The sequence below is a fragment of the Sprattus sprattus genome, assembly GCF_963457725.1.
Source record: "Sprattus sprattus genome assembly, chromosome: 13".
Classification (NCBI taxonomy): Eukaryota; Metazoa; Chordata; class Actinopteri; order Clupeiformes; family Clupeidae; genus Sprattus; species Sprattus sprattus.
The window spans coordinates 28,243,990-28,266,489 of record NC_137911.1 but is presented as its reverse complement, the minus strand read 5'-3'; the positions used below and the strand labels follow the sequence as shown (position 1 = coordinate 28,266,489).

Genomic DNA, 22,500 nt, shown 5'->3' with positions numbered 1-22,500 from the left:
TCTCTGTGTGTGTATGTGCGTGTGTGTGTGTGTGTGTGTGTGTGTGTGTGTGTGACTCCAACCTTGACATCTACTCCAGGGATGTAAAAGATGGTGGTCTCCAGGTCGGAGCTGGTGTGCGTGTGTGTGTGTGTGTGTGTGTGTCTCTGTGTGTGTGTGTGTATGTGCGTGTGTGTGTGTGTGTGTGTGTGTGTGTGACTCCAACCTTGACATCTACACCAGGGATATAAAAGATGGTGGTCTCCAGGTCGGAGCTGGTGTGTGTGTGTGTGTGTGTGTGTGTCTCTGTGTGTGTGTGTGTGTGTGTGTGTGTGTGTGTGTGTGTGACTCAGACCTTGACGTCTACACCAGGGATGTAGAAGATGGTGGTCTCCAGGTCAGAGCTCTTGTTCTGCAGGGAGGAGGGCATGCGCTTGTTGAGCAGCTGGGAGGTGGAGGTGAAGCTGGGGTGCAGCTTACGCCGCTTAGGGGGAGACTCCTGGTCCAGGGAGCGGGAGCTGCGCTCACAACTCCTGCGGGACACACACACACACAGACACAGACACACAGACACACAGACACACAGACACAGACATAGACACAGACACAGACACAGACACAGACACAGACACAGACACAGACACAGTCACAGACACAGACACACAGACACACAGACACACAGACACAGACACAGACACAGACACAGACAGAGACACACAGACACACACACACAGTTAAAGACTCCACTGTTAAAGATCGGACAGTGTCGCAGCACTTAAACATTACAATCCAGATACTAGATCGAGCCAAGCTGACCTTCGGAGGGCGATCTCGTCGTGCTCGGGCTGCTGGGTGGTGGGGTGCAGCACACACTTGCCGCTGTCGATCTCCACGCGCACGTCCAGCTCAAAGTCGATGTTCCGCTCGGTGGCCGAGGCCGTGATGCCGCGCTGGGGGGTGGAGGACGGCGTGGCCGCCCCGAACAGAGCTGCAAAGCCAGACGTCCTCCTGTGGGACGTACTGATTGGACAACGCCAAAACACACAAACCATTAGCGAAGTGTGGGTGTACAGTACCTGTCAAAAGTTTGGACAGACCTTACATTTTTTTGAGAAGTGTTTTCTTTACTTTTATTATTTTCTACATTGTAGATTAATACTGAAGACATTTAAACTACGAAATAACACATATGGAATGACGTACTAAACAAAAAAAGTGTTGATGATAAAGGTAAAGAAAAAACTTCTCAAAAAATTAGAAGGTGTGTCCAAACTTTTGACTGGTACTGTATGTGACCAATAGCGAAAATGCTTCTAAGTGTCTTGTCATTCACCGTTTAAAAATATGGGGCCCAATAAGTAAATTAAGGAAAAGGTAACATAAACCTTCTCTTTTTGAAATAAACATTTTTAAGCTATGAACTAGCCTTAGTCAATACTTAGCTTGACTGTTCTCTCCCTTGTACGTCGCTTTGGACAAAAGTGTCTGCTAGATAACTAAATGTAAAAGTAAATGTAATACCTTCTCTAGCCCTCACACTGACTACAACACTGTTCCATATCAAACTGATTGATTAGGTTCTAGTAACCAATCAATAAGACTTTAGTGTGTAAAGGTGTGTTCCAGTCACCTTGGTCGGGGGTAGTAGCTCATCTGCCTCTCGCGGACATACTCATCCTCCTTCTCAGAGTCCTCCGAGGAAGAGGAGGAGAGGTCGTCGCGGCGACCGTCGTCGTGCTGGAAGGGAAGGCGGGGTGAGAAGGCGGGCGCGGGCGTGCCAGGAGCACTGAACACTGAGCATGATGGGAAAGGTTGATGATGAGGCGGGTCGTCGATGGCAGCGGACAACAGGTCCACCTCTGTCTCCTCCGGGAACTTATAACAATAACCACAGCGAGAGGCAATCAGACATCTCTCACTACAGATCTACCATCTACACTACTGCCTGATCTACCTCTCTAACTACACCTCTACCCATCCATCCATCCTTCATCGTCCAAATCACGCCCGTCAATCTTAAATGGTTAACCCCCTCAGGGCTGACAGCCACCTCATAGAGTACAGCTGTGGCCTGGGCTTATAAGGTGTTTAGCTACAGTTAAACAAGTGATAGATAAGTCATGTCTGATGTAGAAATGGAATCTGATTAGATTGGTACAGTCTGTTTTATCTGTTGGGTGAGGTCAGATTGTAAAAGGCTAGCGTTGACAGACTGGATTTTAGAGCCCAATTAAAAAACAGCAATGGTTAATAAACTAGGCGATGCCCGATAGTTATACTAAGTGATACTAAGTGGCCAATAGTCAGAGGATGCCTAGTTACCTAGCTTTCTGATTAGGTTTCTGGTAGTTCATGAATATCAGAACCTAAGCCCTTTATCCCCTGCAGGTCATGCAATACCCCTACCAGCCAGCGGAGGAGAGAGGGATGGAGAAAACCACGAGAGAGAGGATGCGGAGATGAAGACATGAAGGTTAGGATGAAGATGAAGAAGGTATGGAAATGGACATTGTGACCTCCAGAGGAAAACGAAACCAACCCCTTTTGCCAGTGTGTAATGTGCACGCGCACGTGCGTGTGTGTGTGTGTGTGTTTGTGCGTGTGTGTGTGCAGGAAAGAGGAAACACCTGTTAGGAAAAGTGTGTGTGCATATCTGTGTGTGAGTGTGTGTGTGTGCAACTGCCCGATCAGAATTTAGATAATAAAAGGTCAATAAGCGAAACACTGGGAGAGACCAGCGAAATACAGAGAAGGAGATCGTTATATCGACAGAGGACCAGAGACGAAGACTCCGCTCCGGTCGTATACAGAGAAGGAGATCGTTATATCCACAGAGGATCAGAGACGAAAAGACCTCTACGGTCGTATCAGACGAGATACAGAGAAGGAGATCGTTATATCCACAGAGGATCAGACATGAAGAGACCGCTCCGGTCGTATCAGACAAGAAGAGCAGGGATCCAGCGGATGAATTTGACAGGCGGCTTCCCAAAGCGCGACAGAGGGGGGCAGCGTGAGCGGTTCAGATTTCATTTGTGCGATCGTGTTTGGGGGTTTTTGGTGAAGTACCTTGAAGACTAAGTCAGCTGGACTCAAAGGGAGTGGGGTGTCCAAAGCTACACCTTCCATCTTGAATACAAACACAGTCACAGCTCATCCACAAACGAACAGAAAGTGAGAAAGTGTGACTTTTGTGCGTGTGTGTGTGTGTGTGTGTGTGTGTGTGAGCGCATGTGTGTGTGTGTGTGTGTGTGTGTGTGTGTGGGTGTGGGTGAGCGAGTGAGTGTTCACATAAAAGTGTGTTGTGGAGGAGATATAAACACATGTTCTTTGAGAGCTCCACCAAAACACACAGAAAATAAAGCGCTGTGCAATAACAACTGGAGTAAAGAATGCACCACATTTCCAAACAGGAGTACGGCAAGTGAAGTGGGTCACACAGTGTTATATGAAATGTATGAATAACATACAGTATAGAAATCAAGGGACATATGAAATACACAAACGACACACACGGAAATGCATACATTACACACACACATATGCACACACACGCACACATATACACACATGCACATGCACGCACACACACACACACACACTACCGTGTCAATATTAAATGTCACTCGTGGTCCAGGGGATGCTGCATCAACTCGAATGTCAGGCAAGTCGTCCATCTCTCCAAGTCTAGAGCTGAAACAACAGGTAATATATATCATACACCCATCCGGTATGCTAAAAGAAGACCTACAGTGATGACCCTTTGTTTTTCCTATGCATTGTTGCTAAGTATAAAGTGCATCCTCTGTGTGTGTGTGTATGTGTGTGTGTGTGTGTGTGTGTGTGTGTGTGTTGGTTTATGTTAGTGTATATATACTGAATAAATGAATCAATTAATGTATTATATGTTTGCCTGTAGTGTGTGTGTGTGTGTGTGTGTGTGTGTGTGTGTGTGTGTGTGTGTGTGTGTGTGTGTGTGTGTGTGTGCGTGTGCGTGTGCGTGTGCGTGTGCGTGTGCGTGTGCGTGTGCGTGTGCGTGTGCGTGTGCGTGTGTATATATTCACCTCTGTCTCTCCATCCTCTTTAAAGCAGGTCGGTTGCCTGTTGCTGAGATGCTCTTGGATCTGTTGTTGTAGCTGGGCTTGTATCCCAGGCCCCACTTATCCTTCAGGGACGCAGCCTGAATATGGAAACCCGCACAAATATATAAGTCATTTTAGCAGACTTCCATTAAAGAGGGCACTAGTGTATGTCAGCCTATATATGGACACCCGCACAAATATATAAGTCATTTAAGCAGACTAAACATTAAAGAGGGCACTAGTGTATGTCATCCTATATATGGACACCCTCACAAATATATAAGTCATTTTAGCAGACTTCCATTAAAGAGTATGTCAGCCTGAATATGGACACCCTCATTTTAGAAGACTTAACATTAAAAAAATGCACTAGTGTAAGTCAGCCTATATATGGACATCATTTTTAGCAGAGTGAATGTGATGCTGAGGAATGGTGGGCCCGCTACATATCATACACTAGTATAGTGATATTCAACTTGATGTGTAGTAATTAGGAGTTTAAGCGTATATTTCCATTGTAAATTGTAAAACCTCATTTTAAAACCAGTGTAGGCCAAGTGAGTGACACACACCGAATGCTAATGCAGTGATAAAGCAGTGGTGGGGTAGGACTTAAAGGTGTAGTGGTGTAAGACTTAAAGGTATGGTGGGGTAGGACTTAGTAGTGTACTTAGTGTAGTGGTGTAACACTTAGAGGTATGGTGGGGAAGGACTTTAAGGTGTGGTGGTGTAGGACTTAAAGGTGTATTTGGGTAGGACTTAAAAGTGTGGTGGGGTCAGACTTAAAGGTGTAGTGGGGTAACTCTTAATGGTGTATTTGGGTAGGACTTAAAGGTGTAGTGGGGTAGGACTTGAAGGTGACCCACCCTCATGCTGGAGCGACGCAGCTTCTTGCGCACATCACGGCGGATGTCGTTCACGGCAACCGACTCCAGCTGCTGGTACCTCTGGATCTCCTGGTTTATGGTGCCCTCACTGGCCCCCAGTTTCCTTTGAGACACAGACAGCGTGTAAGTTCCTGCACCATGCTAGTAACAGTTAGCAACTCCGCCATCTTAGCCGTTGATGCTTGAGTTGCAGCAGGATCTTTTCCCTGTCGTGGTCTCGACATTGTAAGCCAGTTAAATCGTATCAGAATGTAGGCGAGTTTACTTTTTAAATAATGAATACGGTGAAATAGGGTAAACGTCGAAGTGGTGCACGTAAATTATGGAATATACGGGAGCTATCCCAAAGCGTGACCGCCCTCTTACATTGCACAGCCGGAAGCCCAGACAGCGTGTAAGAAATTAGCCTTGAACTCATTATGGTCAAGAGGGGGACATTGAGGTGAAACTGGTGAAAGGTGGTGTTAAAGTTGTGTATGGGTAAAAGGTTGTGTGAAAGTTGGGGATGTCTAGCTTACTTGAGGTCATCGATGACCTTGGCTTGTTCATTGAGCTCCCTGATGTCCACCAGCCTCTTGGTGAACTTCCTGCCCCGTGCGTCAACGAACTGATTCCCCATGGCCATCTGCCTTCTTGGGTCGATGGGTTCCTGTTGAGAATCAGCATTACACAGAAGTTAGACACGTGCAGAGAGAGGGTCACCAACGTTCGTCACCATGTTGATTGAAAACCCAGGAGATCAAGATGTGCCACCCTAAAATAAAGCGTGAAGAGGTGATGATTCAAATCTTTCACAAGTCTCGAGAGCTATGCAGAATTTGCTCTTCAGACGACCTTGACCCATACGAAAGAAACAAGTACCGAACAGCATGCCGAAGCCATCCCACACACCAAACCTACAGCAGTCATAGTCCGTATATAGTCGTGCAGGTGATATGAGCACTTAGGAAAAACGTGCTTCTGAAAATGAAAATCTTCGGAAGAATGACCTTTCAGGGCACTTGAAGAAGATAAAGAGGGTAACAGAAAATACAGCCCTGAGGAGAGAGGTTGAGAAGCGGTGAGGATAAGGGGTGGTTTGAGAAGCGGTGAGGATACACACACACACACACACACACACACACACACACACTCCACTGCATCCACACACACACACACACTCCACTGCATCCACACACACACACACACACTCCACTGCATCCACACACATACACACACACACACACACACACAGGACGCTCTACAAACACATCCCCAGGAGAGAAGTTTAGAAGCGGTGAGGAAAAGGGGTGGTTTGAGGACGCTCTAGGTTGAGAAGCGGTGAGGAAAAGGGGTGGTTTGAGGACGCTCTACATACACAACCCCAGGAGAGCGGCCTGAGCTTCTCAGCCGTGCGCGCTCTCGTGGGCGGCGGGGTCATGACAAAATATTCAGGCGAAGCAGCGCGGGGCGACTGGGTGGGGCTCAAACCCAGAATGCTGTCCACCAGACGCTTCCGGAAGGACACCCTCGGACTGAGGCCGCCCTCAGCACGCTGAATGAAATATTAGTGGTTTTAATACACACACAAACACACACAAACACACACGACACACAGACCGACAACAACAACATTATTGACATCTGCATGCTTCAAACTTCTGAAACAAACACACATACATGCAGCTTATTGTAAGTACTGTCATACTTAAACAGACATTTAAAGACAACAAAAAAACACTGTTGTTGTTATCTCTTGCAGACATGCTGTTAGACAAACATGAACATGTGACACATGGACAGAGCTCCTTAAACCTGAAGCTCCTGAAGCTCAGGCAGCATCAGAAGGTTGTGGCTGGAACAAAATATATGGTTATACAACATATATTTTATAAATGTTTTATACTTTTTAATCTATATATCTATAACTATATATATATATAAAAAAAGTCACTGCAGAAATTAAAGCAACTTATTATGGCCAATACATTATTGCTGGGGATTTAAAGTAAGGGGCTCTTTATCAACTTACACTTAAAGAGCAAGTGGTAAAAGATTGCATAGATAATTAAAGGATGTATTTAGTAACCCTAAATGGCAGTGCACTTTATACAGGGACACATGATGAAGCCATGATGAAGCCTCCCGGACCACTTAAGGGCAACACAGACACTAGACTGTTTTAAGACTGGCCTAAAAAACATTTTATTCAGAAAGGCGTTTCCTACTTTAAAAAAAAAACCGTATTATTCTTTAAACTATGCTTTTGTTATGAGCTGTTTTGAACTATGTAGCACTCTGAGATTCTGTTTGAATATACAGTGCACTACAAATAAAATGAATTATTATTATTATTACATTTTTATCCTGGGGGGGGCATTGCTTGGGGTCAAAGGTCAGAGTTCAGAAGTCAAAGGTCAGAGTTCAGTGCTTAGGGGTTTTAGGGTGAATGACGGCGGTCGGCCCTCTCACCATGTGCGGGGTGGGAGACACCCCATCGCTCTCGTCCTCGTCAGACAGGTCGGCCATGTTCACGGAGTTGAGGTCGGCGATGTCGTCCGGGTCCTCCTCGCCGGTCAGCGAGGTGAGCGTGATGCCCAGCGCGTTCAGGCGCTTGCCAATGTTGGGGTCCATGTGCACGTCGATACCACACATCTTCCACAGGACGTTCAGAACCCACTTCCCTGCACTGCTGCTGTCTGTGGGGCACACAGGAGTAAACAAATCATAACACATAGACAAACACACACACACACACACACATACACACAAATCCAAATATAAAAAAACTGTGCACACACAGAGACAGACACAGACACAGACACAGACACAGACACACACACAGACACACACACACACACACACCTGCAGCTGGTTGTCCTGTAGTCTTAGAGCAGACCTCATATGTGCCGTCAGGAACAACACCTAAAACGGAGACACACAACAGTGTTACCGTGGAAGCTTGCTGTATGTTTAATCAAACACTTTTGTTAAGACGGTGTGGTAGTCGTGCCTGCAGTCAGAGAAAACACAACACCTGTGGACTGGCATAAGCACTATTAGAACACAAATATGCTGAGAAAAACTCCCATGGCTGGAACTGCTTCAGACTCTGTAACAGGCAATGGAAACGGACGATGTGGTTTTCTTCAATCTAACCAATCAGATCAACGAGGCTTTCGATCTGTCAGTGATCTCCCTGTCCATAAGCCCTCTGAGCCAAGGTAGCAGGACCGAAAGAAAATGGATGCTAGGACGAAACACCAAAGGGAGGCGGTGCATTTGATGAATATTATGACAGCAGTGTCTAGCCAATTGCTGACTCCACCTTTAATGGGATATGATGAATATTATGACAGCCCTGTCTAGACACTTGCTGACTCCACCTTTAATGGAATATGATGAATATTATGACAGCCCTGTCTAGCCACTTGCTGACTCCACCTTTAATGTGATGTGATGATAATTAACACTCGACCGTTTTACTTCCAAGCAACCTGGCCAGTCTCCTAAATGTTTCATCAGTCGGCAGTTTTGTTAAAAAATCGTTGCGAGTTGGCAAGAGGTTGGACGAGGACACGGAAGGAGGGATATTGATCGTGCCCACTGACCTCATCTGTCCAGCTGGAGGCTGTCAGCACCACGGAGAGCTCCATCATCTCAGTAAGCAGGCTGGGGTCATTTCAACCTCATCTGTCTGTCTGCTCGTCTGGCTCCACAGAGAGGGCGGAGGAGATAGAGCTGTCCATAGTGCCGCCAGACGCTATATTTTTAATAGGCCGGGCCAAAAGCCTCAGTGGGTATGTCTGAAAGAATCGTTTTCCCCTCAAAGCTATATTCTTTAAGACATGAAGACATCTCTCTCTCTCCCTCTCTTCTCTCCCTCTCTTCTCCCCCTCTCCCTCTCTTTTCTCCCTCTCTTCTCCCCTCCATCAGTCAACCATTCCAACCTCTTTCGTAGCAGGGCTGAAACAGCCACGCAGACGGGAACACCTGCTCGTTATGCTCCGCTCACAAATACGAGTGTTAAAAGGTTGGCCACTGTGTTTGCGAGAGAGAGAGAGAGAGAGAGAGAGAGAAAGTGTGAGAGTGTGAGAGAGAAAGTGTGAGAGAGAGAGAGCTAGAGAGAGTGTGTGGAAAAAGAGAGAGTGTGTGAGAGAGAGTGAGAGAGAGTGTGTGAGAGAGATAGAGAGAGAGTTATAGAGAGAGAGTTATAGAGAGAGAGAGAGTGTGTGAGAGAGAGTGTGTGTGAGAGAGAGAGAGAGTGTGTGTGTGATAGAGAGAGAGTGTGTGATAGATAGAGAGAGTGTGTTAGAGACTGTGTGAGAGAGAGTGTGTGTGTGTGAGAGAGAGAGTGTGTGTGTGATAGAGAGAGTGTGTGATAGAGAGAGTGTGTTTTTGTGTGTGAGAGAGTGTGTGATAGAGAGTGTGTGTGAGAGAGAGAGAGAAAGTGTGTGTGTGTGTGTGTGTGAGAGTGTGTGTGTGAGAGAGAGTGTGTGTGTGTGTGTGTGAGAGAGTGAGTGAGAGAGAGAGAGTGTGTGTGTGAGAGAGTGAGTGAGAGAGAGAGAGTGTGTGTGAGAGAGAGAGAGATAGAGAGAACGAGAGAGTGTGTGAGAGAGAGTGTGTGTGTGTGTGTGTGAGAGAGTGTGTGTGTCACTCACAGGCATTCATCACCATGTCGACCCGCAGTTCTGGTTTCCAGTCGTCCCAAGAGGTCTCAAACCCCTCAGCGAATCGGATGCAGAAGTTCTTGAAGTGGCCTTTGCTCACGAGAGACTCGGAGGAGCAGGCGGTGATCAGCGTGCTCTCGATGGTCAACACCAGGGCGGAGCCCGTGTCAAAGTCTATGCTGTGATTGGCCTAGAGACACACACAGGGCAAAGTTAGCAGAGCATGTGTGTGAGGCTGTGACTGTTCGGTTTACACATGCATTGTGTGTGACTGTGTGTGTGTGTGTGTGTGTGTGTGTGTGTTTGAGACTGTGACAGTTTACACAGTCATTGTGTGTGTGTGTGTGTGTGTGCGTCTGTTTGATGTACACATCTCCTGTGTGTGTGTGTGTGTGTGTGAGACTGTATGATGTACACATCTTGTGTGTGTGTGTGTGTGTGTGTGTGTGTGTGTGTGTGTGTGTGTGTGTGTGTGTGTGTGTGTATGTGAGACTGTATGATGTACACATCTACTGTGTGTGTGTGTGTGTGTGTGTGTGTGTGTGTGTGTGTGTGTGTGTGTGTGTGTGTGTGTGTGAAGTGTGCGTGTGTGTGTGAAGTGTGAAGTGTGAAGTGTGTGTGTGTGTGTGTGTGTGTGTGTGTGAAGTGTGTGTGAAGTGTGTGTGTGTGTGTATGTGTGAGTGTGTTACCGGCGTGGAGCCCGTGATGGGTAGGCAGATGCCCAGGTCGTTGACGGTGAGCTGCAGGAAGAGGGTGCTGAAGGCCTGGGCGCTGCTCTGCTGGATGGCTGGCAGTTTGTCCACCACCTCTTTAGTGGCCACATGGATGTCAGAGTGAAGCTTCATGCTCTCAGACTTCCAGTTATCATACGCCGCCTTGTAGTTCAGCCAGAACAGCACCGCTACAACACACACACACACACACACACACACACACACACACACACACACACACACACACACACACTTCCAGTTATCATATGACGCCTTGTAGTTCAGCCAGAACAGCACCGCTACAACACACACACACACACACACACACACACACACACACACTTCCAGTTATCATACGCCGCCTTGTAGTTCAGCCAGAACAGCACCGCTACAACACACACACACACACACACACACTTCCAGTTATCATACGCCGCCTTGTAGTTCAGCCAGAACAGCACCACTACAACACACACACACACACACACACACACACACACACACACTTCCAGTTATCATACGCCGCCTTGTAGTTCAGCCAGAACAGCACCGCTACAACACACACACACACACACACACACACACACACACACTTCCAGTTATCATACGCCGCCTTGTAGTTCAGCCAGAACAGCACCGCTACAGCACACACACACACACACACACACACACTTCCAGTTATCATACGCCGCCTTGTAGTTCAGCCAGAACAGCACCGCTACAACACACACACACACACACACACTCACTAATGTGCACACACACCCTCAAATGCCATGACATTTAAACAGAAACCCAGGCACCTCTCTAGTGTGGTGCCCTGAAGATTTCCAGTGCAGTGTTGCTACATACAGTACCAGCCAAAAGTTTGGACACCTTTCATTTTGTTCTTTATTTTTATTATTTTCTACATTGTAGATTAATACTGAAGACATTTATACTACAAAAGAGCACATATGGAATGATGTACTAAACACAAAAAGTGTTATCTACCATGTAGAAAATAATAAAAGTAAAGAAAAAACTTCTCAAAAAATGAGAAGGTGTGTCCAAACTTTTGACTGGTGCTGTATACACACACTCTTTATCGGGACATACCTCTGTCGAAAGCCACAGGTTGGGCAAAGATGATTGGTCGGTTTAGTGTGATGAGCACGGCCTCTTTGTCTGAGCAGCCACTGATCTCCTCCTGCAGGGCATTCCGCAAACCAATCCGGGTGCGGAAATATGCCACCTGGTGGAAGTCTGACCCCGCCTCTTCATACACCTGTTCAGAGGACAACAGAGTCCATGTGTTGCCTTGCATTGCTTTGCTTTATTAAGCAGTTTGTGGTGTCTTGGTATCTGTGCAGGTGGCTTGGCTCATTAAAAGGTGTGTGTGTGTTTGTGTTTGTGTGTGTGTGTGTGTGTGTGTGTGTGTGTGTGTGTGTGTGTGTGTGTGCTTGCTCTTTTTGACTTTATTTTTAAGCACCACAAGATTGTAATGAAGGTTCTATTTTTGAAGGTGTGTAGGTGTGTGTGTGTGTGTGTGTGTGTCTGTGTGTATGTGTGTGTGTGTATGTGTGTGTGTGTATGTGTGTGTCTGTCTGTGTGTGTGTCTTTATGTGAAAAAGTGTGCTCACCTGGTGTTTGACGATCTGTCCAAGAGCGAGGTTCAGATCCACCTGGCATTTCCCAAACAGCTTTAGGTAACTACTTCCTGTGGGTGTGGCTTTGCACTGAATCCGATTGGATAGCTCGAGCTCAATCAAACCTGTCTCGAAACGCACAGCACGCATGGAGGGTGTGGTTGCAGTCACCTGGATGCCCTGTAAGACACATTCACACACAAATGCATATGGTGTATGGCGTAATAGAAACACACTATCCACATGTACACTTCAAATCCATTAAATGCAAATACTTACACACACACATACAGTACCAGTCAAAAGTTTGGACACACCTTTAATTTTTTTGAGAAGTGTTTTCTTTACTTTTATTATTTTCTACATTGTAGATTAATACTGAAGACATTTAGACTACGGAAGAACACATATGAAATGATGTTCTAAACAAAAAAAGTGTTATCTATCATGTAGAAAATAATAAAAATAAAGAAAAAACTTCTCAAAGAACAAGAAGGTGTGTCCAAACTTGACTGGTACTGTATACACAGAGACACACATACCTTGAACATCAGGTTGACGGAGTACAGCAAGATTTTGGGCTTATCTCCATCAGTGGACATATCATGTTCATTCCACAGCGGGATTGGCTGCTCCCCGCCTGTTTACAAACACAAACACAAACACACACTCAAACTTACTCCGACAAAACAAACCATATGCTATGATAGACCATTGTTTAACGTTCAGTGGTAAGACAAATGACTACAGACAAAAGTGAAATATGCTTAAAGATCTCCACGTCCACTTCAAGGCACTTCCTGCTGTGATTGTTGTCACGGCAACTGACTGACCTGAGACTTTCTGGATGACCTCGTTGACCTCCTTCATGAAGACCCTCTGCAGGAAGACCAGGTGGTTCAGCAGGTCCGTGGTCAGGTTGTGCTCAAAGGAGCCAATCTGTCCAGAGACATGGAGATCAGATATGAGACACACACAAACACAAACACAAACACACACACACACACACACACACACACAAACTCTCTCTGTCCAGAGACATGGAGATCAGATATGAGACACACACACACACACACACACACACACACACACACACACACACACAGAGACACACACACACACACACACAGAGACACACACACACACACACACAGACACACACACACACACAGAGACACACACACTCACACACACACACACACACACACACACACACATACACACACTCACACTCTCTCTGTCCAGAGACATGGAGATCAGATATGAGACAGTCCAAATCTCACACACACACACACACACACACACACACACACACACACACACACAGACACACACACAGACACACACACAGACACACACACACACTTCCTCACCTCTGCGACGCAGCGCAGGTAGTTGCCCTGCAGGTAGTTGCCGTGTTTGGTGGGCATCTCCTCGGGGGCCCAGCTGTTGTCGGCGGTGTGGCCCTCGTGCTCCTGGATGATGTACTCGCCCGACATGGTGACGGGCGGCAGGGTGAGGCTGGCAGAGGGTGGCAAGGCCGACACGTCCACCGGCGGCACCTTGGACTGGAAGCACAGCTTGTGGTTGGGCAGCTCGAACGTGAACCGCGTCTGGGCCCCTGGAAGAGGAAGCACAGCGATCAGAGTCAGAATCAGAATCATGTTTATTGGCCAAGTAAGTACATTTTCATATACAAGGAATTTGTTCTGGGTTTAGTTGCTCTCACTGTACTTAAACTGAAAATATACAGTAGTACAGTTTAGGATACATTAAATTAATATAATATATAATAATAAAATAAAATAATTTATAATAATTATAAATTGATAAGCACACAAGGAACACTTTGCTTATTTGCTTAGACGTGTAGGGAACATGAGATTACGAGATATGTGTGCGTTTCTGTGTGTGTGTTGAGGAGTGAGGGTATGTGTAGGTACGTGGTCTGTGATATCAATATGTGTGCATTATTTGTTCTACAACTGCACACTGCCATTCATTACTGTCTCTACTGATAATATACTGTCCATTTATCTATCTTAACAGAATCCGAGTCACCACAATAACAACAACAAAATCAGCAATAACTCAGCTTTTCATCTGGGGAAAAAAACGTCCTGTGTCTGCGTATGTGTCTGCGCGTCTGCGCATCTACGTGTCTGTGGGTCTGCGTCTGTGTCTGCGTCTGTGTGTCTGCGTCTGCGTGTCTGCGCCTGTGTGTCTGCGTCTGCGTGTCTGCGTCTGTGTGTCTGCGTCTGCGTGTCTGCGCCTGCGTGTCTGCGTGTCTGCGGCTGCGTGTCTGCGCCTGCGTCTGCGTGTCTGCGTCTGCGTCTGCGTGTCTGCGTCTGCGTGTCTGCGTCTGCGTGTCTGCGTGTCTGCGTCTGTGTGTCTGCGTCTGCGTGTCTGCGTCTGTGTGTCTGCGTCTGCGTGTCTGCGCCTGTGTGTCTGCGTCTGCGTGTCTGCGTCTGTGTGTCTGCGCCTGCGTGTCTGCGGCTGCGTGTCTGCGTGTCTGCGGCTGCGTGTCTGCGTGTCTGCGCCTGCGTGTCTGCGTGTCTGCGGCTGCGTGTCTGCGTGTCTGCGCCTGCGTCTGCGTGTCTGCGCCTGCGTCTACGCGTCTGCGTGTCTCACCGGTCATGCCGTGGCTCTTCATGCGTCCCATCTTGTACTCGGCCTTCAGCGAGGGCAGCAGCGCGGCTCCTATGGTGATGCCATCCAGCATGGCGCTGAACTTCAGCACGATGGGCTTCTTCTCCAGCCCCTCGGGCAGCTGGGGGAACTCGTTGGCCTCCACGGGCGTTTGATTGACACTCGAGGTCCTGTCCGAGGGCTGGGGGGTGGGCGTGTCATCTCGGTTCGGAGGCGGGCTGTAGAGCGAGCGAAACAAACATGGGGAAGAAGCCCATAGGGACAAATCAGATGTCAATCAACTTTTCAACTGAGATGTCAACAGCAACCAAGTTTCTGTGTAACCATGAGAGACCATGTTGTGAGTGTCGTTATTAAGCCTTTTCATTAGCAAGGCACAGAGGGGACTAGGGTTTCTATTTGAGAAATCAGCATGCAGCATTGAGTCTGAATACAGATGAGGAGGGAACGCTGGGGTCTTCATCACTCTCACACATCACACACACACACACACACACACACACACATTTGCAGTCTGCCTGGCACTACTCTCTGTCATCATTATTGGACTCTGATGCTGACAGACAAAAACATGAAAGCCTCGCACATATGCGCGCACGCACACACACACACACACACACACACACACACACACACACACACACACACACACACACACACACACACACACACACACACACACACACACACACACACACACACACACACACACACACACACACACACACACACACACACACAGTCAGTCTTCACTGACGGGAGGTCGCCATGATATTTCACAGACCTTCTGTGTGTGAGGGATGAGTGGGGAAGATGAAGGCAGAGAGAGTGTGTGTGGGAGGGTTATTACATGCATGGTTATGACCATGATAGTGGGAATAGGATAGAGTGTGTGCATGTGTGTGTGTGTGTGTGTGTGTGTGTGTGTGTGTATGTGTGTATGTGTTTATGTGTGTAAGCGTGTGTGTATGAGTGCGTGTATTAGTAAATACAACATGTCTATGCCTGTGACGGTGTTGTCTGGTAGACTTCAGTGCTGGGGGGTTGGTGGATGAGATCGGAGATTGTGTGTGTCTGTGTGTCTGTCTGTGTGTCTGTCTGTGTGTCTGTCTGTGTGTCTGTCTGTGTGTCTGTCTGTGTGTCTGTCTGTGTGTCTGTCTGTGTGTGTGTCTGTGTGTGTGTGTTAGAACATAGAACATGTCTATGCCTGTGATGGTGTTGTCTGGTAGACTCACGTGCCGGAGGGTTGGAGGATGAGATCGGAGAGTGTGTGTGTGTGTGTGTGTGTGTGTCAGGTGTGTGTGTGTGTGTGTGTCAGGTGTGTGTGTGTGTGTCAGGTGTGTGTGTGTGTGTGTGTGTGTGTTGTCTGGTAGACTCACGTGCTGGAGGGTTGTCGGATGAGGTCAGAGATCTGCTTGGAGAGCTGGTGGGAGATGCGGACCATCATGCTGTGCAGCGTGGCGGGGTGCTGGGGGATGTTGATGAGGATGGCGCCCACCTTGCACACGGCCGCGTTGTTGGTCTTCAGGCCCCGCTGGGCGCTGTACAGGGCCTGGGACTTGGCAATGTTACACTTCACCACCGTCCTGGAACAAGCACACACACTCAAGTCAACGATGATACACACACACATATCACAAACACATATCACACACACACACACACACGCACACACGCACACACACACACACACACATGATAACCACTTGCTGAATGATTTGAGTAGCGCGCGCGCACACACACACACACACACACACACACACACACACACACACACACACACACACACACACACACACACACACACACACACACACACACACACACACACACACACACACACACACACACACACACACACACACACACACACACACACACACACACACACACACACACACACACACACACACAGACAAATACATAAACAGATGTTATGAGACATGCATTGCAGACAGGGTTGCCTTTGCCATCCTTAACAATGAATGACATTCCAGGGCAAGGCAGGATGCTACTAATGTGAGCGATGCTATTAATGTTAATAGAGTCCTGTAAGCGAGCCTCCTACAAAATGCTTCAACGCTTCTGAGGGGAGGGGAAGGCCAGGTGGCCATGATGCAGGTGTCCACTAGGGGGCCACAGGGACTGCATGCAGAGCGGAGGGATGTCTGTGGGTTCCATCATCCAGGACAGGACAGAACTAAACATGGAGCTGTACATCAGGTGTATGATGTGTGATGGCACTACTGCTCTCAGGTCAGGGACAAGACAGACGACGGGGGACAACACACACACACACACACACACACAAATACACACAACAACAACAACAACAACAACAACAAAAGTCTTGTTCATGCATGCAACCACACACACATACAACTATGCACACATACAGACATACACACATGCACACATAGAGACACACACACACACACACACACACACACACACACACACACACACACACACACACACACACACACACACACACACACACACACACACACACACACACACACACACACACACACTACAAACAAACACACAGACAAACAAAAACATTCATACTACAATAGAGCTATTATAAGCCGTCATGAGGGACACAGAGTGAGACGCAGTATGACTGCAGGTAAACACAGGCTCCTGACAGATGACTGGGGCACATGTAGACTGTGTGTGGTGACATTGGGAGACATTATGAACATTACACAGAGACAAGAAGAATTCAGAGACGGACTCAAATGGGTCACGAGGTGAGTGATGCGGTAGAGGTGCTGCAATGAGAGAGAGAGAGAGGGGGAAAGAGAGAGAGAGAGGTAGAGAGAGAGAAGGAGAGAGAGAGAAGGAGAGAGATAGAGAGAGAGAGAGGGCGGGAGGAAGAGAGAGAGGAAGAGAAAGAGAGTGAGAGGGAGGGGGAGAGAGATAGAAAGAGGGAGGGGGAGAGAGGGAGAGGAAGAAAGAGGAGAGGGAAAGAGAGAGAGGGGGATGAAAAAGAGAGATATAGAGAGGGAGAGTGAGAGAGAGGGAGGGGGGAGAGGAAGAGAGAGAGAGAGCGAGAGAGGGGGAGAGAGAGAAAGGGGGTGAGAGAAAGAAAGAAAGGGAGAGAGAGGGAGAAAGAGAGAGGGAGAGAGAGAGGGAAAGAGAGGGAGAGAGGACGAGAGTGGGAGATGAAGAGAGAGGGAGAGAGAGAAGGGGGAGAGAGAGAGAGAGAGAGAGAGAGAGAGAGGGAGAGAGAGGGAAAGAAAGAGAGAGAGAGTACACAGATAAATGAAGATGGCTGAAAAGAAAAGCTATTTGTGAGACACTTGAAGCTGTGAAGAGCTGGCACTGGCAGACAGCATGAAGCAGAAGACCAGGAAGTGACCATGGAAGAGGATATGGTCACGACACGAGGGGAAGTGAAGAACTCATGGAGACTTGGGAGGAGAGAGAGACAGAGAGAGAAAAGTGAACCACATACAAAAACTCCTGCTTGGCTGTGCTGGTAGGAGAGGTGGGGAAGTCCTCCAGTCTACCCCGCCAGAAAGAGAGAGAGAGAGAGAGAGAGAGAGAGACAGAGAGAGAGAGTGAGATAGAGATAGAGATAGAGATAGAGATAGAGAGATAGAATGAAAGAAGGTAGCAGAGGAATAGAGGACGAGACAAAAAGAAATGTGAAGAAGAAGAAAATTGAAAAAAGTAGAAAAGAGGAAGTAGAAAAAGTAGAAAAAGAGAGAAATGAGGAGAGAGAGAAAAGAGGAAATAAATTATTAGTTTCCATACAAGAAAATCTGTTGAGTCAAGAGTTGAAAAAGTTCCCATGAAAATTCAAAACCAAACTCAACTGCTGAAGAGAGAGGGAAAGATGGGATTATACAAACAGGGCAACATGCACAAAGTATACAGAAAAATCAAGGAATTAAAAAAAAGGAAATAGGAACATGCACAAACCCGGTCAGACAAAATACTGAAACTGTGTTTGCATGGCATACAGTCAATTCCTGACTTCTACATCCCCTCATTCTAACATGTGAGGCCATTGTTGGGAGTTCTGGAGGCATTGAGGGGTACTCACTGGATGTCTGGGGTGATGCCCTCCAGCAGGACGATGTTCACGCCTCCGATGTGAGACGACACACACGTCTCCGTCATCTTCTGGTGGAGGATATCTGCAAACAGGAAGTCACATACCCCATCATGTACTACTGGGAGATATCCAGGGGGTTTGTGTGTGTGTGTGTGTGTGTGTGTGTGTGTGTGAGTGTGTGTGTGTGTGTGTGTGTGTGTGAGAGTGAGTGTGAGTGTCATGTATTACTGGGAGATATCCAGGGGGTTTGTGTCCATGACTGTCCCACACTGGGGCGAATCCTGACTGCTGTAAAGCTCTGGAAGCCTAAGTCACTTTGGATAAAAGCATCTGCTAAATACCTGACCTTGACATGGTGAAACTGTATTGGCTTTCTCTACTGTATGTACCAACATATAGAGTATCTGTGTGTGTGTGTGTGTGAGTGTGAGTGTGTGTGTGTGTGTGTGTCTTGAGCACCTTTCATCTTCTCCTTGAGAGTGAAGCTGCCATGGATCTTCTTAAGCTCCGCCTCCATGGTCAGTCCACCAATGTCTGCCTCCAGGTGGGTGCGGTTCACCATGCCGACGCCAAACACGATCAGGGTCACATGGTGTGGCTCGCTCCCCCCTAGGCTCCGCCTGCGGCTCGGCCTACTGGGTGGAGTCTCGCCCTCCGACTCGATCACCAATCGGCATGGAGGATCTGTGGGGCTCCGCCCACCATCTACATTACAGGAAGGAGAAAATACATCAGGAAAGACTCAGAGACACACACACACACACACACACACACACACACACACACACACACTCAGAAGAAACTAGACACACATTTACAAACTTTGCAATATCATGAATACCTGCTGATTATTCTATATCATTACCAACTACCCACTTTTAAGTAAGCCCCTAATGGCTTTTTCTAACAAGAAAGTGCTCACACCTGATTGGATGCCTAAAGTGTTGATTAAGTGTTGCTTGTGAGCATTACCAGCTTATACTGGAGGAATATTTATGGTTCACTGATCATATTTGACAAGGTGATTGACATCTACGACTGCATTTATACCCTCATCTCATTGGTCAGAAAGAGCAATGCTCTCACCTGATAGGCCGTTCTCCGGCGACTCCTTGTCCAGTATGCCGGTGGGGTCTGAGATGATTATGTTTATGTATATACTTGAATCCTATTCCTAATACCTTGCTGCTTTGACAATTGAATTTCCCTCACAGGATTAATAAAAGGTTATCTATCTATCTATCTATCTATCTGCGACTGCATTTATACACTCATCTCATTGGTCAGTTTGAGCAATGCTCCCACCTGATAGGCCGTTCCCTCATCTCATTGGTCAGTTAGAGCAATGCTCTCACCTGATAGGCCGTTCTCTGGCGACTGCATTTATACCCTCATCTCATTGGTCAGAAAGAGCAAAGCTCTCACCTGATAGGCCGTTCCCTCATCTCATTGGTCAGTTAGAGCAAATGCTCTCACCTGATAGGCCGTTCTCTGGCGACTCCTTGTCCAGTATGCCGGTGGGGTCTGAGATGAGCGAGTAGAAGTTGAGCAGCTTGTACATGTTCTGCCAGCACTCGGCGGACGGCTCGCTCTGCTCCGACACCGTGATGGAGTCCGAGTCGTCCATCTGGGTGGTGCTGGTGATGTGGTCCGCCACGTCGCGCGAACCCTTCCGCGACACCTGGGGGGCGACAGTGGCACAGGAGGTAGAGAAGTCGTTTAGTGATCAGTTGAAGGTTGAGGAAGGTTGCTAGTTCGATTCCCTGTTGCAGTGTCCTTGAGCAAGACACTGAACCCCTAATTGCTACTGATGTGCAGTGTGCCATCAGTGTAGAATGTAAAATGTGTATACATCTTGTAAGTCGCTTTGGATAAAAGCGTCTGCTAAATGTAAATGTCTAGGTTTCTATCGGTCTCTATAGCTGCAAGGGCTAGGGGGAAATTGATTCAGCTGCGTATTGTGATTTTAACCAAAAACTGCATTGAATTAGATGCCCAAGAATCCAGCCATCCCAGTTGGCAGACAAAAAAGTTAGTTTAGTTGTTAGTAATTGATTAACCTATTGATAGGCTATAGGCATTCATAGTCCACTATATGACAGTAAGAAGCTCCTAATCAATGTTTAACCATTTATTGGATAAAAGCGTCTGCTTAATGTAAATGTAAATGTAAATGTAAACCTTGGACGTGCGGCGCTCTGAGCGGCCCAGCGTGTTCCGCCCGCTCCGGGGCTCCCTCCTCGGCAGCGTGTCCAGCCCCGAGATGCCCGAGCTGGAGCTCACCCCTCCCCCGGAGAACCCGATGCCAACCCCGACCATGGGCATGCCGATGCCCACGGCCGTCCCGGAGGTGGTGGTGGTGCCCGAGCGCTTGGTCTTCTGGCCCGGGTGCCGCTGGATGGTGCCGTTGAGACTCCCGCGGCTGCTGCGGCTGAAGTCCGACGAGCGGAACTGCCGGTAGGGGCGGGGCTTGAAGGTCGGGGTGGGCGAGGCCGAGCCGACGGTGTAGCGGTTGAGCTTGATGTCCGTCTGCGTGGCCTTGATCTGGTCGATCATGGTGCTGAACTGGTGCACCAGGCGGACCAGCGCCATGTCCACGTGCTGGCGGATGGCCTGGCACGCCAGCGTGAAGTGGCAGTGGACGCTGGCGTGCGGCCGGCGGCTCAGCTCGTGGAAGGACGTGAGGCCGTTGGGGGGCGCCGACATGCACTTCTCCAGGATCACCGCGTTCAGGCTGAACGTCTCGATCATCAGCGCCGGCTTGAACTCCAGGGGCGGCAGGTTCACCAGGCCCTGCCTACGAACGCAAATACAAACACACGGTAAATAAACAAACTACATACATAACACATATACAGGCCCTGCCTATGAACACAAATACAAACACACGTCACTAAACAAACCACAATGTGAAATACATGTATCTTAACGGTAATCTAATATATACAGCCTAATATATCTTCATCTTAATATTTCCCATCATCAGTTACAGTTCATCTGGTTTTGTTTGCTCTGCAATGTTCTGTATAGGGTAATAACACAAATTATTATATGGCAACGACAGTACGAGCATTCTGATTGGCTAATGGGTAGTCATGCCAGCCGCGTATTGACCGGTCTGCTGGTCTGATAAGTATTGTTATTGCCCTCCAGTGACGTCATCTTAAAAATGAGCAATACCATGTACCAAACACTAAACATTACATCCTTAATAATAAGCGATATTAATAGACATGAAGCTATCGCTCAGTTGATACGTTACAGCCTCAGTCTGATATTTCCCTGCATGCCCTCACTCTCGGTTAGTAAGTAGTTAGTAGCCCCAAAGACACTGACCGGCGGGCACGTTTGTTCTTGCGGTCCTTGCTGGTGTCTGAGTCCACTATGTCAGCCCTCAGGCACTCCAGGGTCCCGCTGAAGGACAGGTGCTCCCCGAAATACATCTTATAGCTGAAGGGAGGAGCGTCCTGCGGCTGGATGCCTGTGTGGCTTAGTAGTGGCTTAAACACAACCTACACACATGGCACGCATACACACACAGAGACACACAAACACACACGCACACACGCACACACACGCGCACACACACACACACACACACACACACACGCACACAAAGTTGTAGTATATGCTAATTATACACGTACATATTCCATTTTGGTGTGATTTGAATTGTAATGTTTCCATTTTGTTGTGGTGTGTATTGGTGCCTGTATGCCTGAGTCTTAATGCATGTAAAATGAGTAAGAGTATTTGTGTGTGTATGTGTGTGTGTGAGTGTGTACCTGAGCATCAGCGAGCTGTACAGCAGCGGGACATTGGTTGATCTCGTCCGCCTCCAGCA

At 47.8% G+C, this 22,500-nt stretch overlaps 1 protein-coding gene across 1 annotated transcript in view; it reads right to left on the bottom strand.

Moving 5' to 3' along the window:
- Window positions 1–22,500, bottom strand: part of kiaa1109 (KIAA1109) — a 61,660-nt gene that overhangs the window by 11,661 nt on the left and 27,499 nt on the right. The window contains exons 44-69 of the mRNA XM_080849969.1: window positions 22,442–22,500; window positions 21,989–22,168; window positions 20,838–21,449; window positions 20,133–20,337; window positions 19,116–19,361; window positions 18,645–18,738; window positions 18,051–18,101; window positions 15,967–16,173; window positions 14,570–14,805; window positions 13,312–13,559; window positions 12,772–12,877; window positions 12,481–12,578; window positions 11,933–12,118; window positions 11,409–11,577; window positions 10,287–10,498; window positions 9,589–9,787; window positions 7,793–7,852; window positions 7,400–7,626; window positions 5,467–5,597; window positions 4,928–5,051; window positions 4,044–4,159; window positions 3,585–3,672; window positions 3,049–3,108; window positions 1,610–1,854; window positions 796–999; window positions 335–512 (exon numbers count right to left, since the gene is read on the bottom strand). The exon at window positions 22,442–22,500 is cut by the window's right edge and continues 126 nt beyond it. Coding sequence (XP_080706095.1) covers window positions 335–512; window positions 796–999; window positions 1,610–1,854; window positions 3,049–3,108; window positions 3,585–3,672; window positions 4,044–4,159; window positions 4,928–5,051; window positions 5,467–5,597; window positions 7,400–7,626; window positions 7,793–7,852; window positions 9,589–9,787; window positions 10,287–10,498; window positions 11,409–11,577; window positions 11,933–12,118; window positions 12,481–12,578; window positions 12,772–12,877; window positions 13,312–13,559; window positions 14,570–14,805; window positions 15,967–16,173; window positions 18,051–18,101; window positions 18,645–18,738; window positions 19,116–19,361; window positions 20,133–20,337; window positions 20,838–21,449; window positions 21,989–22,168; window positions 22,442–22,500 — 4,541 coding nt within the window. The remainder of the gene's footprint in view (window positions 1–334; window positions 513–795; window positions 1,000–1,609; window positions 1,855–3,048; window positions 3,109–3,584; window positions 3,673–4,043; window positions 4,160–4,927; window positions 5,052–5,466; window positions 5,598–7,399; window positions 7,627–7,792; window positions 7,853–9,588; window positions 9,788–10,286; window positions 10,499–11,408; window positions 11,578–11,932; window positions 12,119–12,480; window positions 12,579–12,771; window positions 12,878–13,311; window positions 13,560–14,569; window positions 14,806–15,966; window positions 16,174–18,050; window positions 18,102–18,644; window positions 18,739–19,115; window positions 19,362–20,132; window positions 20,338–20,837; window positions 21,450–21,988; window positions 22,169–22,441) is intronic.